At 47.1% G+C, this 16,219-nt stretch overlaps 1 protein-coding gene across 8 annotated transcripts in view; it reads right to left on the bottom strand.

Annotated features, from left to right (window-relative positions):
- Window positions 1–16,219, bottom strand: part of ACAD10 (acyl-CoA dehydrogenase family member 10) — a 627,389-nt gene that overhangs the window by 395,826 nt on the left and 215,344 nt on the right. For all 8 annotated transcript variants that reach the window (XM_086943061.1, XM_086943062.1, XM_086943065.1 and 5 more), the window contains 2 exons: window positions 14,434–14,592; window positions 13,311–13,470 (listed from right to left, as the gene is read on the bottom strand). In XM_086943061.1, coding sequence (XP_086799187.1) covers window positions 13,311–13,470; window positions 14,434–14,592 — 319 coding nt within the window. The remainder of the gene's footprint in view (window positions 1–13,310; window positions 13,471–14,433; window positions 14,593–16,219) is intronic.

Raw genomic sequence — 16,219 nt, 5'->3', positions numbered from 1 at the left:
TTCACAAGGTGAGGAATCCACTGGCAGATGCATCCATCAGAAATGAATAGTCAAGTCAAAATATGCTTTATTTGATTTTAGACATTAAAAATCATAAAAGCAAACAGGTAAAATCCAAATATGCACAATAATTCCACAGTTCATTTGATAAAAAGAGAAGATAATACAAAAGCTGAGCATATTAAAACATTTAAGAACAGCTTATTATACGTGCAAATTCATTTACATATACATTTTTAACTACTTATCCTTTTCCTTACTTTCATGATGTTCTTTAAAAAACCAGTCATAACACCACAACAGTACACGCTGTCCAGCAGCTGCAAATATAAGAAAGCAGGACGACATGGTCTACATCCCCCCTCCTTCAATAAGGGAATGACTAATTTATCCCTTCTACAGCCCAAACACAGATGGGGCCCCATTAGGCCGTAGGAACTGCAACTATATCGTCAAGATAAGTAAATGTAGGTAAGTGTAAATTTACTATTCTTAACTCCCATCTATGTATCTTGTAGATTACATAGTGACAAACAACTGGACTCACCAAAGAACAAAAACTTACTTCCATTAAGTTTCAGCTTCCACCTTCCTCAAGTAGTACAATATATATCACAACTAATCACTAAAGAATTATTGTTTGTCTACATCGCCCACATACTCAGAAAATAGCTACTTACTGGAATACCATTTCACAATAAATTTAAATCCATGTGCAGAAACTGCAAGGCCATATACACACATAATCCAGACTACCGAACAGACAAAATCCCTTTTACTGGGTGGACCCATACCACATGCAGCACCAACCAACTGTTCTGGAGAGTACCCAAAACTAGGAGGGAAAACACATCTCCCTCCCTACCTACAATTAGCAACACTGCACCTCAAAAACTCTAGACCCTACCCTTCTCACTGTATTAGTCTCAATTTAATCCCTCCATCAAGGAAACAGCAATGTAAAGCCTGCATGGACTCTTTGTAATTAAGGACCTCTTATTTATTTATTTTATTTTTAAGCTATTTATAGAGCACTCAATCATTCCCGAAGGCATATATGGGCACTGGACTTTATGCCAACCATAATCCATAAATCATAAATACCATTTGAGAAGAAAAAGTCATGTCTTCAGCATCCTCCGAAAATTGAAAAGGTCCAAACTCAAGTGTGAACTAAGAGGAAGGACATTCCAGTGAGAAGCTGCCAGAAAATTAAAAGAGCGCACACCCATTATGGATCGCTTTAATTCGCCTGCTTTGTATCAAAGCCTGTTTAGCAGAGCGATGAACGTGTGCATGCTTGTAGAAAGTGACTGTCACACAAGGTCGCTTGACTGATGTCATAGAGATCTATGCATATGGCAAAGTAACTTAAAGATGACTCTTGAGAACTGGAAGCCAGTGAAGACAATTTAGACTAACGGTGTCCTAACTCCTGCTGGGGTTACTGTAAATTAATCCTGCCACCGCAATTTTGAATCAATTGGAAGTGTGTAAAAAAATAATCAGCCATTCCAACATACAAAGCATTGCCATAGTCTAGCCTACTCATTATCAAATGATTGTACAATAGTCCTCTGCCACACTACTGTGATCCACCGAAATAATCTGCGAAGAGTACCTTTTAAATGATGTGCAACTGTAACTGAGATGTAACCTGCTACTCCTCTGCTTTAAATGCATACCTGTGTTCCCATTATTTGCTTGTGGCAACACAATGCTTTACAAAACCAAACCATAACATCTGCAGAAGGGGGGTGTGGCTTGGCTGGCTGCAAGATGGCCGCACTCTGAGTGAACTCTGCCGGCCAAGCTTTCTAATCCGCCATTATTCTGCTGGCATCCGAACTCCTCCTGCACCAAAAAGGATTTCCAGACTTCTTTGGGCACAGTGAATCGCCCGCCCCAACTCCCGCTCCCTTACTTGCCATCTCTGCGGATCTCGTGGCCGGCGCTGTGCACACGCTTCGGCCTCCGGAGGGCCGCTCCTGCTGTCTCCTGTGCTGCGTGGATCCAGGGCACCTCGCTGGGTCTGTTGTTTTGCCCGTTGCCAGTGCTGTTTGAGTGCGGGGAGTGGCGCTCCCTCTGGGTGGTCGCTGGCGGGGTTGGGGACCGTCTGCTGTGCGGCCGGGTACGGGGTGGGCCACGGCTTAGCTCCAGTCTTGGGTCTCCTCTCCACCTTGTGCGAGTGCCGCGGCGCCTGGGCCTCGTTGGGGGAGCGGCGGACCCCCACGTGTTCCCCCGTTGGCATTCTCCACCCTTGGGGTGCCCTCTCTATTTGCGTTAAGGCCGGCCTGGGAGTCTCTGCCACTAGCTCAGCGGCCTGTCCCTGGGCCACAGTGGGGGAGGCCTTCTGCTGCCCCAGCCATCACGAACACCTCTGGCAAGCTTCACTGGGCCCTGGTGCAAGGCCCTGGATATACAGGGGCCCCCTCCCTGAGCCTGCTGTTCTTGCCACATCAGCCTGTCCTGGCATGCATCGGTGACTTCTGGGCCTGGTGCACGGATGCCTAATCTCCCTGCTTTTATCTGCACTTCTTCTAAGGTTTAGCCTGCGGGGGCACTGCTTTGCTGACTCTCCTCAGGCCTCCTGCTGTGGCTTTTCACCACCAGCCTGGTGCCTCCCGCCGGATTCACTCTTCTGCACCCCTGCCACCGGAGTGGGCCCCTCCCTCCTCCTCTGCTCCCTGGACAGTTGCGCCATTTGCCCAAGCACCACGCAGCTCCCTGGGACTGACCCCCACTGTTGCCCCGTCGCCATTTTCATGCTGTTTGTGCCTGGAGCTCTGCACCCGGTTTCCTCTACCATCGGCTGGAGGCGGCCGGGCTAAAGACTCTGTACCAGCTCCCATTCTCGATCTCTGGCCGCTGTCTGTCCCCTGCGCTGCTCGTGTGGGACACGACTCCTGACTTGCTGCGCCTGCTCAGCCTCTGGATCCTGGCCTGGTTCTCCTCCTGGCTCTACGGCACTGGCCGCTGGCTAATAGTGGACTCCACTCCTGGTCTGCTCCTCTCCTCCCCCACGCGGTCTGATGCCCGTCTGGAGTGTCCATTGTTATGGGGAAATCTGATCCTAAGCAGCCCAAGATTGCCTTCATTGCCCTCATGCCAGGACGGTGCGGGTTCAGACGGCGCCGACTCCTCTGGCACGATGGACCCCCCTGAGCCGGGACGACAATCTCAAGGCGATTATGCTGGAAGTAAAGTCGACCGTTAACGGAATAGCGTCCCAGCTCGATCAACTTTCAGCGCGCCTCGACTCGGTGAAAGCCTTTGTTTACTCTCATGATAACAGACTGCTCCATGTCGAATCCAGGGTGTCTGATGCCGAGGATGCGGCCACCCAGGACAGGCATAAGTTACTTCAGATGGACAAGATCCTGGCCGTAATCCTGGATAAAAATGAGGATTTAGAAGCCCGCTCTTGTCGGAGCAATCTTTGTATCACGCGCCTTCCAAAGTCAACCAACATCTCAAAAGTGGAGGACTTCATAGAGCAACTCATCAAGGAACATTTCGGGGACGTCTTATTCCAGTTCATCGTCGTTGGACGAGCCCACCGTTCCCTGGGCCTGCGCCCTGGTCCTGGTCTGCCACCCCGGCTCATAGTGGTGAAAATCCTGAATTTCCAGGCCCGTGATGCCATCCTCCGAGCTAACAAGGGCACCATTAAGCACCAGGGCAATACTCTCTCCTTCTATCCGGACTACACCTTCACTGTACAAGCTGCCAGAAGGCAGTTCCTGCCGGCCAAGCGCATCCTCCAGAAAAATGGTGTCACATACTCCCTGGCCTACCCGGCGAAGTTAAGGATACGACAGGGCTCCAAGACACTTGTATTTCCTGACCCGAGTGAGGCTCTGGCATTCCCTAAGAGGCTGGAGAGGGAAGCCCGTTCCTCCCCTCCCAAGTCTCCACTTGGGAGCGCTGACCGATTGAGCGACAACGATTGACTGTGTGGACAACTTTTCTAGTTTAATATGATGTCTGTTTTGTATGCCACCTACCAACCCAATCTTAGCCACCCTGCTTCTTTGCAGGGGTGTTCGCAGAGTCCCGCCATGCCCCCACCGGGATGATTCCCACTGTTCTTGCGGTGTCATCCCTTCCCAGTTGTGGGTTCCCGGGGTGGGGTCTCAGCCTAATTGGGGGGTTGGAGTGGGTGCGGGGTTGGTGGGGTTTCTTCTATTTGGGTCAGTGGGATGGATCGGGGTTCGTGGGTGGTCTGGGTTGAGGGCTCGATCTTTGCCTGTGGGTTTGTTTTTGCTGTCTTTTGCTGTTCTTCTGTTTGGTATTGTTCCTATATGTCACACACATGAAACTGCACTGTGCTTGGCCTTTTCTGCTGACTGTAGCCTCCAGGAAACTTTGCTTTATGTTGGCCCTGATCCCCTAGCCTTACAGCTGGAACAATGTAGTTGAGTGGGGCACCTGGTCCACCCCTCAAATGGCCTTGTCTTTAAGCCCTCACTCCACCGCCAAGGGGGACTACACAAAACTCTTCAGGGGTCTTCCGGCTTGCCTTCTAATTCGTGCAGATATCTCCGACTTGCGGTGCTCCTCTCCTGCGCTGCGCCTCGCCACACATACCACCTCTCCCTCATGTCTGACACAATATGCTGGACCTGGAATGTCTATGGCCTAAACGATCACCGTAAGGCACGGCTGATACACTCACATCTGCAGAGACATCGGGTCGACATTTGTATGCCGCAGGAGACGCACCTCCTACCCTCCTCCCTTTGCCGTCTCCAGGCTCGCTATTGGGGTGAAACTCAATCTTCCACCTACTCCTGCCACACTAGGGAAGTCTCCATTCTAATACGCCACGGTCTTCCCTGGCATACGCCACGGTCTTCCCTGGCACACTGCTCACACACTCACCGACCCAGAGGGCAGATATGCCATAATGCACGGTTCACTGCTGGCCCAACCGATTACACTCGCTGCGGTCTATGGTCCCAACACTGATGACCTGTTTTTTTTTTAATCACATCTGCTACCTCATCTCCTCCTGTGGTCCTGCTGCGTTTGTCTAGGGATTTCAATGTTGCTTTATCTGCTGCGCTCGATAGGATTGGTCTCCAGGCGTTCCACCCTCGTGCCACTACGGCCCTCTCCTCTATTATACTCGAGAACTCACTCTATGACGCAGGGCGCCACCTCCGGCCCGATGGCCGGGAGGGCACCTGTGTGTCCAGCGCAAGGGGGTGCTGGTCATGCATCGATTACTGGCTTACCTCTCCGGACGTCGGATTACTGGCTTACTGATGCAACACATATGGCGCACACTTTTTCAGACCACTCGCCGGTCCAGATCCGCCTTCCCCAATCTCCAAAGCATGCCTTCTTCTGGCGTCTTCCACCAAATGCCTTATGAGACTCGGTACTCTGCGCAGAAATCCAAACTGCTATAGTTAATTATTTCGAACTTAATAAGGGCTCCGTAGACTTGGCATCCGTCCTGTGGGAGGGTTTTAAGACGGTAATTCGCGGTGAGTGTATATCCAAACAATCTGGTGTGCTCCGTTCTCTTCGTTCCACTCTTGCAGAGCTTGAAAAGGAGATCTGGGAGTTGGATGCCGCCCATGCTGCATCCCCTAGTCCTGACAACTTAGCTTGCATATGCCAAATACATACCGAGTTCACTGAAGCAGCAGATCGTAAACTCTCCTTTTTAGGCTGCGAGAGCCGGGCACGTCGTTTCGGTGAGGGCGATCGCCCGGCCCGCACTCTTGCTAATCTTCTCCGCCCACCAAGTACGGCCTCCTACGTAACTGCCCTGGAAGATGGGGGCCCTTCTAGAACTAATGCCCCCGAGGAGATAAGTTCCCGTTTTTTGGACTTCTACACGCAGCTATACTCGGCAGGTGCTCCCCCATCGCGCAAGGCCTTTAATCAATACATTGACTCTATTGCGCCGGTCTGGCTGGAGGACTACCACCGGGCATTCTTGGACACGCCCTTCACTAGGGAAGAAATTCTCGCGGCCATTAGCAGTTTACCCGGGGACAAAGCTCCGGGGTTTGCTGGTCTCCCGGCCTCCTTTCATAAAATGTATGCTGACCTCTTAGAGCCGCATTTGGCGGCCATGTACAAGGAGTTTTTTGACAATTGTCTTTTTCCGCAGTCTCTCCAGGAAGCCTTGATCACCTTGCTCCTTAAACCAGACAAACCCGCTGATCGTCGTGATTCCTATCGCCCCCTCTCCCTTATTAATACTGATAACGAAATCTTTGCCAAACTTATCGCTTCTCACCTTCTGCTCCTTATGCCAGTCATCGCTCTCGGATCAATCCGGCTTTATTCCCGGGAGGGCAACTTCACATAACCTCCAAACTATTTTTTCCGTCCTCCACCAAATTAATCCTAACCTCTCTGTCGTGGCTTTCCTGCTGGATGCAACGAAAGCGTTTGATCCCCTCGAGTGGCCCTTTCTATTTTATCTTTTACCCCGTATGGGCTTCAGTGAAATTTTCTTGGTAAAATCAGGCTCCTCTACAACACCCCTTCGGCCCATTTACATGTTAAGAGTCAGGTCACCGACCCCGTTGGTATCCGCCGAGGCACCCGGCAAGGGTGTCCTTTATCACCTATGCTTTTTGCCATCGCAATGGAGCCCCTTGCTGCCAGGCTCAGGCAGGATCATACGCAAAGGGGAATGGGCTTTTCTTCTCGCTCCCTTCTTGTCTCCATGTATGCGGACGATGCAACTCTGTATGTCCGCCACCCTCCGGACAACCTCAGCCCCTTGGTTAGGGAAATCAGACGATTTTGCGTACAAATAAATTGGAGTAGGCCGGTCCTGTTTCCTCTGACGGATGCCACTGTCTCGTTCACTCCTGATTTCCCATTTGTGTGGGCGGCTGGCCCAACGCGATATTTGGGTATCTGGTTAAGCAGAGACCTTGACGAATTGTGGAGGTCAAACTTTGGCTGCGCGATAGATTGGCTGGAATCTAAGATTTCCGTTTGGGGCAGGCTTTCACTGTCTCTGGCTGGCCGGATCGCCATCGCCAAGATGGTTGTGTTGCCGAAATTCCTCTACTTATTCCGGAATGTCCCGATTCTCCTCACCGCCCATTTCTTTTGTACGTTACGCTCTCTGATCATCTCACTTGTTTGGGCATGTATACAACCGAGGGTGGCGTATGATATTCTCACTCTACCCATGTCCGCTGGTGGTCTGGGTGCTCCGGACTTCAAGATATATGCTATCTGTGCACAGGCCACTTTTTTTCCATTTCTGGGTTCATCCCACTCCTTACCAGCCCCATGTGGCGTTCGATGTGGATATAGCCTCTCCTTGGCCCTTAACCACTGCGCTTTTTGTGCCTGCTGTCCGTCCCCGGGCGGAGGTGGCTACTGTTGAGACGCTGTGCTGGGCTTGGACTGGTCTTCGCCGGCTTTCAAATCTCCCTTTACTCTCCGCAAACGCTGTGCCAATAGTGAATCACCCTACTTCCCCCCCGCTTCAGCCCTCTGGTATGTCTAAGCATGCAACACGTCTGGGATTGCGGATGGTTGCTGATCTTTATCCCGGCGACACTTTCTATTCTCTCCCGGAGTAATCAGGTCCACTGGACACGCTTTTATTCTACCAGCTGCGCTCCTTTTGCCGGACTTTGCACCCCACATTCCCCCTCCCACCATGCCGGCCCTCGACCTAGTGAACACATCCCAGTCCCCGCACAAAATGTTCACCAAATGATACACTCTTCACTAATGGCAACCTCTATCTCCACTGACTGTGCGCGTGTGGCGTGGGGTGCGGACCTCAGCATCGACATAGTGCAGGCAGACTGGCTCTACTGTTGTAACCAGACGAAGAAGCTGTCATCCAACTACCAGCTTCGTCTGATACATTTCAAGTTCCTGCACAGGATATACTGAACCCCTGCCCAGCTCCACAAGATGGGACTCATACCTAACGATACCTGCATGCGTTGTGGCGCCCCTGATGCGGACTTCGCGCACCGGGCATGGCTGTGCCCGAGGGTATCCCAGTTTTCGGAGGGAGCGTGTTCCACAATCGTGGCAATTACCGGTACCCTGGCTTCCCCCTGACCCCACCTTGTGCCTTCTTGGGTTTGTAAAATTTGGACCGGATGCTTCCCGCCACCTTATTGCTATGCTGCTTGTTCTTGCCTGTCGCAGGGTGGCCATGTGCTGGAGTCGTAGGCCTGCTCCCAAGGTCGAAAGTTGGCTGGAGGACCCTGCGCGGTGCCAGACTCTGCTATCGGAGTTTTGGGATCTTATGCCCTCTAACTCCCGGCCAGTTGATATTTGGGGTCCTTTGGTGTCTTACCTTCATTCCTGCTTGCCCCCTAGCGGTGCCTGCCTCTCCCACGCTCCCTGACGGTTTTCTGCCCGCGGCGGCGGCCGGTGCTGGTCGGTCCCCGCCCTCCTCCCCTCTTCATTAGGTCCCCGCTACATCCCTCTCAGCTTCACTTAAGGAGCGGTTGGGGTGCACCCGTGATGTGGGCTTCTCTTGCACTCTATGATGTACTCGACACATATTTTTTTGTGCCTCAGACTCCTGTTAGTGGGATTGTTGCTTTTTTTTCATTCACTCGGTTTGTAAAGGCTACCAATGTGTCGATTCACTATCAATTGCTGCACAGTGTACTGTACCTAACTTATTGAGCTCAATAAAGTTTTTTTGAAAAATTCAAAAAACAAATAAATAACGTCTGCAGAATGTTTTAACCTACTCTGCTTCCTCGAGGCAAGAGGTTTGTGCTTTTTAAGTACCTCCAAAATAAAAATAAAAAATAATAGAAATTACCAGGTTTGTTAGAAGCCATATTATAGGAGTATTTCAACAACGACACTGTGTACCATGCCTCTTCCCCTACCCCATGTCAGATTGTTCCCTTTCTTCAGTTGGTCTTAGAACATTTGGCCTACACCAACTGGTATGAGGGCATTCTATTCCCCCCCAAGTGTGTTATGATTTACAGGATGTCAAACTGAAGATTGCTTGTCTAGCTTCATTAGGGCCGTCCTGCAAGGCGACTCTTTAGAGTCTCCAGGCTAAGATCTAAAAAATATCAGGAGCTTCCTCCACTCAAATCGCTACTCTTTTTTGTAAGGGTCCTTATAACCCCTCTTCCGCCTTCCACCCCATCATCCACTCCCGAACTCTGAACACAGCCTGATGAGCCATAGATGTCCAGCAGGCCTATGCGACCTCTTCCAGTCACTCTCAACATACATTTTCTATCAAAGGACCGCAAGTGCTACCACTGCAAAGGTCAGTGTAACAGCTTCCACGCATCTTAAGAAATGTGAAGGTAAGTGTAAATTCATCAACTGTTGATCCGGCGAAAGTTTACCCACTTTTTTGTTTAAATCTTTTTATTAACATTTTGTTTTAGCATTTTGCACAGTTTTATGGAAAAAATCCCGACAGCGTACATAGTGTATGTGGCAGCGTTAAACAATAGAACTGATACAAATACGCCATTAGTCAATGTATGACTTTTAGGTTACATGGTAGTCCATTGCAAGAGTCCAAGGATCACGCCCCCTGGTAAAAGGGGGGTATCTAGTTCCAAAGACCGCATCGCCAGAGTATGTAAACACAGCTAGAACATGGTGCGTTATGGGTCAACCGTGGACATAGGGTACAACATAATGAGGACAACATAAGATAATGAGGGGGCCGGGACCTGTTTCTGTGCCTTGTAGAGCCCGGGAGGTGGGGGTTGGGGAGGGGGGGAGAAGAGGACTAGAGTTTACCAGATCCAGTGACAAGGACAGAATTCAAGACGCTTGGAAGTCAGTGCTCTTAAGCCTATGTGAGGGCATGAGGCGAGCATTGAATGCCAGGCTCCGTCAGCTCGTTCAAACCTCCTGCGCCAGTGACCATATCCTGGAGTGTCAGTACCATAGCATCCCACTGAGGCGCTATGGTGAATTTGCATAAGCCAAGGAGATATTCCCTTTGGAGCGCCATCCCCTCCACCCTGGCCCAGTTCAGCAGAGGTCATCGCCAAGCAATTGTGGGGGCAGGAGAGGGAACTTCCACCTCTTGGTTATGAGAAGCTTCGCTGTTATTAGCCCCAGGTCTAAAAATCTAGTGGTGGCCTTATGTTTCTTGTCGGCGAAAGTTTACCCACTTGAGGCCTGATAAATCTGCTCCTAATCTGAAGAGATCTAATTTCTACAGACCATGTGGTCCACTCGATTACTTCTGACACCCTTGTTACCATCCTTGAGTTTACTCTGGTACACGCGAGTATACTGGATTGCCCAACCGTTTAATCAAAATAACAAATCATTGTCTCTGTCTCAAACAATTAATTAAAGATTGCAACCCACGAAATCGGACATTGATAGATTAAATGATCACTTAGATGACTTTCAGTTTACAAATTTATAACACTGCCAATTCACATGTTTCAGACCCTTATTGATAACAAACACTGCCTCTTTAACAGGGGGTTCTTGAATCACCACCAAATGCTTTGTAACACGTACAATGGGAGGTGGGGGAGGGGTGAATGGGAGAGTCCCAGATTAAGCTGGAAGGTTTGTTCACTACCGCCCTGCCAGGTAGGAATGGGGGACCCACGTCTCTTTGCTTACTATCGGGAAGCACAGAATTGATTTCTTATGATTAAATGGCTGCAAGGTAACACTGATGGGGCCTGGTGTTTTATTGAGCAGAATCTGTCTGCTAGACCAAAGAGGGAAGAGAAGAGATCTGTGTTCAGAAGCCCGAGAGAGGAAAGAACCTTCATATTTCCCCTGTAACAATTGCTACCCTTTTGGTTAGGGACTCTACTGGTAGCAGAAGGCGATTGACAACTTTTTCTTCCCTACAGACCCCATACCTTAGCAATACTCAATTAAGCCAGCTCAGCCCTGCTATCAGAATCAGAAGCCTTTACAAAATGGAGAAGGGAGGGGGGAGGGGGAATACTTGAGACTGTACGAAGTTTTTCACAAACAGCATCATACATTGTTAGAGGATATTTAAAAAGTTGGCCTTCCGGAGAAAGAATGCTTTTGCTACTTACAACCGAGACACTGGGCTTAACACAGATCTGTCGGGGGATACATGTGAATAGACACCCTATAAGAAATTCATCAAAACTTTAACATCCAGTAGCCACGTTGATTCTAAATTATATTCCTTTGTCAACATAGTTTCTTCACAGACGAAACACATATACCAGGAGCAGTGGGAGAGGAACTCAATATTACCATAAACCACATGTAAAATCTTGTACAGATGGCACTAAACCATATTGAGGCTTAAGATTTCTAACAACAGGTGGCAGGAGTGATGGTACTTATTGTAGGCATGCCTAAAACTAGCTCACTTCTGACACGAAGTACTGATCACTATATTTCAAATAACTTCTAAAGATTTTAGAGAGACCCCTGTAACAATACTCTTCGGCATGCCCTTTGAAGATTTAAACTCCGGGATAAAAATGGCAACCTTGTCCTCCTGAGGCCAAAGAGACCCTCCACCCTACATACATCGGCTACAAAAACTATGGTCATATTAAGTCAGGAAAAACTGGCCTACGGCTTGACTAATCATCAGGAGATATTTTAGAAGTTTTGTGGCCTAGTAGTTAGCTATCTCAATATGGAACACAGGGGTCTATTGTGGCCACAGAACCTGCAAATATTAGGTCTTGACAAACTTAAATGGACAAAGTTTTGAAAAAGGGCTGACAACTCGTAAGGGGTAGATGATGAGATCAGAATATTGCAGTTGAGTGTATGTGTGGGGGTGGGGAGACATAGGGGTAGAAAGGGACTTGCAGAGAGTTTTAAAGCTCAGGATGTGTAGGCAGATATGTGACTTTATTGGTACACTTTCACATTCTCAATAAGCACTAATTGGAAAGTAAAGACATGTATCATATGGTGGTGCACAGGTCAATCTCTCTCTTTAGGGGGTTTGCAAGTATGGCTGAGATCAGAAACTGCCTTGCCCAAACCTGCTCCAGCTCCCAACTGCTGCATTTCGGATCTCCCACACAAGAGAAGGGTAGCCTGAAGACAATTCCAGCAATCCTGGCCTCTCTGACTGTTTGTCAATACCTATAATTGAATGCCGTTGCTGCTACCTTCACTAATTTCAGCGCACTATATTTCTAGTCCAGGCAACCTCCTGGGATCCCGTAGCGACCAGAGATCCCATATCAAATTCTATACTCTTTCTAGTGGACCTGGGTTTTTAGATCCTGAGAGCCTTAGGATACAAGCTAGTAGAGCCAGCAGCTCTGGCCAGCTCAAACTTCCAGATATTTTGCCCAAGACGCAGGTTCCACAACAACTGCTTATCTTTGTCAGCTGAGGTTCCCCAGTGCAGCAGTAGTGTTCCCAAGGTGCAGGAAATGTCTCTTCTGCTACTGTAGTAGTCCCGCCTCCTTGAATCAACATCCGAAAGATAGTTTTCTCCCCTGCAAATATGCCCAGCACGTTGACCCAAGAATCAGGGTAACGCTGGCCATTGGATTATACTGCAAAAACAATACAGGCAAAGCAAAATAGGAGAGAGGAGAACTCCATCCTGAAATATTTTATATAATGTATATCAGAAATGTTGAGGCACTTGCATTATCACACCCATATAATCACAAACTCACCTTGTATCCTTAGGAGTTACAATATAATCACACATTATAATAATCAGACATTTCTGTAACTAAAGCAAAGCGATATTGACTCCTACTCCAGTCACAGCCACTGCGAAAATGGGTAGTTGAAAACCTGGTAACCAATAGGCATACCACACAAACCTGCCCTACAAGACAAATATGGTTTCCAAAGAAGCCGGGAATTGTAACAAAGAAGCCTTAAATGCCTGGACAGAAAGAAGTAGAAATGAACACTTGAATCTAGCACAACGATTCAAGAAGCTTGGCTTTACTTGGCCTTCAACAAAATACGAAGGGCCATTGTCTTTCACTTGGCATACAGGAAGAATTCAACAATACAGTGGGTCAAGAGGAACAAGAGCTCCCTGACCATGAGTGCTTAAGGATGAATATGAACATCCTAGTGCCACACCCTTGAAAGAGAAAGCAGTTACCTTCATACAGTCCTTAGCTTTCATGGGGCATGTGCTTGCTGAGGCCTGAATTGCTGTGGCACAATCAGTCATAGATTCATAAATCATAATTGGCAAGTGATTTCACTGTATTCACAAAATTTAAAACACCAAAATACCAAGGCTGTCCTCTGCGTGTTCAGATTACGTTACTTTGGTCAAAATGTAATTTTAGACAGTTGATGCGAAACACACATTTTAACTTAAACTCTGTACAAGTCTGAAATACCTGATATATCACTTGCCAAATGTTTTTCAAGGTACTTCTTCAGGGACTCCTTAGGGATTTCCATTGTTTTTCTCACCATGCGAGTGTTTGGGATAAATCCTTGCAATGGGAAACCCAAGTGTTCTTGTAACTCCTTAAGAGATCTTTCTGGAAAATCCACCTATTTTCAAAACATCACCATGTAGACAGATTATCAAGAAATATTACCAATAATTAATGTCTCTTTGCTTAAAAACATACATCCACTGCACTAGGGGTAGCTGTATCAACTCCACACTTGGAACAATACCATTTAGAACCAGAAATCCTGAATATACTGGCTGCCACCGTTTGCAGGGGAGATCTGTCAATACGCAAGGGATAAACAGACTGGAATTAGAGTTTGTAACCTCCTTGATCTCCTGCCACAATCTGCTGGAAAGCTATTGTGGTCACAAAACATTCTTATCTACACTGAAGCTCAGAAATAAAGTATCCGTCGGCTACTATCAGCACACAACCCTGCAAATATCCAGAGCAGACCAAGAAGACCAACAGCTCACTCTTTGGGAAAGAGCACTTCTTAGTTGGTGAGAAATATGAAAATTAAGCCACATTTTTGTGCTGATCTAGTTCTAGGAAGAGGAGAGGAAACTAAATTAACAAGCAACAAAAACAATACAAAGTTTAAAGAAAAACAAAGTAAAATAATCCTCTAAAATACGACAGGTCTATGGATTAATGATGCCATTTGACACGAGCTATATTTATTTATTGAAAGTCTAGTTTTAAAGAGTCTTAAAAAGGAATGCTCATGCATGACCTGAGAATCACCCCAAAACCCAAGGAAAAGGACTATATATAAAGCATTATGATCATCAGAGATGCATCACTTCATAATTTTGGGACCCCAAAATTGTTTTTGACCCAGTGCCAGAATAGGCTCTGTATTCAATTCGGGCTCTCCGCACAATCTAATGTATTTAACCTTCAAGGTCATTACCCAACATCAACAAAGAGGAAATAATATTTACCTGGACGTTTAATAAAAAAAAAAAATACAGCGCAAATAAATATATTTTAAATTCGAGTTCTATTATATACATGGACGCTGCCTTTGCGACAACACTCGCTAGCTCTGTACCTTCACTGTAGTAATGCCAAGTTGGGCAGCAGCTTTTAGATTTTGTCCCACATCATCTAAAAAGATAGCTTCATTTGAATGTACACCAAGGCGGTCCAAGCAAAGTTGGTAGATCCGGGGGTCTGGTTTACACATTCCAACTCTGCATGATTCAACAATCTGAAAGAAGATTCAATAAACAATGATAACATACACCATTAACACAAACAGAACATACATTTTCATTAACTCAATTTTTGTAAAAATTGGAGGTGGTAATTCAGGTGTACTTTATGAACTCTGGTTTACATAACAGTGTTCAAAATTACTTTCTTCTAAATGTATTTACAACACAACAAATAGAGTCAGCAATAGGATAAAGAAAATCCAAGCTCTTATTTCACTAACTCTTTCTGCTGGATACTCTATCTAACTGAAGATTCCTCACTTGTCCAATACTCTATGCACAAGATCGATATAGAGAAGTTAGATCAATGCTCGTGTGCGCCGATAGATGGCACCATGTGGTTCAGTGCTGACTTTGCATTGCCACGGAATTGGCATAGTGGAGCTGCACATAAGTGCCAACCCGGATGCTAAAGTCATTTTCACAGTCTTGACTTCTGCATCCTAGAATGCAGTGTACTCAAACAAATTGCAGGTGATCATGTGCTAAAATCGAACTTGGAATCTAATTATGATGTTCAGGAATTCACCTTAAGGTACGTGACAGTGGAAGGGCAGTGAAAGATCTCCGGTTAGATTAGACTATCCGCCGCAAAGCGTGTTACCAACAGTAAGTAACATGTTCTTCTATTGGATACTCTATAACCGCAGTTTCCCTTCCTCTAAAATGGATAACTCAGCAGTAATTCCCAAATGTTGAGGGTCTAATGAGTATAATGGCTTTCCCATTGGCCCTAACTGTCAAGGCAGTAGTGTTTCATGAACATGTGCACCGATACCCACATTGCAACCTGGCAGATGTTCATAACGGCAACTACCTTGCCAATACCTTTGTAGAAGCCTTGGCACTGTTGGAATGAGCCGACAGGTCTTCAGGTTCCTTCTTCGTTAGCTCATAGCAGACTGTGACGCAAAGGTCTCTCCATATTGACATGGTCCTTTTGCATCAGAGAACACCAAAAAGGGCTGAACACTCGCACAATGTACTTTTGTGTGGTCAATGTATAAACTTAAAGCACATTTACGGCTAGGCCAATGGAGCCGCTTCTCCTTCAAAGGGTGATGTAGCCCAAAAAATGTCAGAAGAGTAACAGATTGACCAATTGAAAATGTGTTACAACTTTGGGCAAGAAGGCTTTCTGGATCCTTAGCATCAATATATCCAGGAAGAAAATGTCTGAAAGTAGTTGCACCAAGAGAGCCTGATGTTAACTCATGCAGCATGCAGAGATGATGAAAATGAGGAAAACTGTTTTCAGCTTCAATAGTCGCAGTGAGCACCTGCAGTCGCCATGTTTTTAGGCTCAAAGGGTGTGCACATAAGAAATGTCAACACTAAATTCAAATTACATTGTGGCATGAACCGCTTCAGGCGAAATGTGAGACAGGCTCTTGAAAAACACACATCACAACAGATGAGTTTAATAGAAAGAGTTGATGAGGTAAATACAAAAAGGCAGAAAGGGTCATAACCAAGCCCCCATCAAGACCTTGCTCTGACAATAGTAGAACAAACAATAAAACAACCGATATTTGGCCTATAGAGTGCAGGTGCGAGGAGGGCCACATGAAGAAATGAATTTCTCCCAGAACTGAGGACTTCATCGAAGGGCATGGGGCT

The sequence above is a fragment of the Lissotriton vulgaris genome, chromosome 11, assembly GCF_964263255.1.
Source record: "Lissotriton vulgaris chromosome 11, aLisVul1.2, whole genome shotgun sequence".
Classification (NCBI taxonomy): Eukaryota; Metazoa; Chordata; class Amphibia; order Caudata; family Salamandridae; genus Lissotriton; species Lissotriton vulgaris.
The sequence above is the reverse complement of the archived record's forward strand: the minus strand, read 5'-3'. Positions and strand labels throughout refer to the sequence as shown.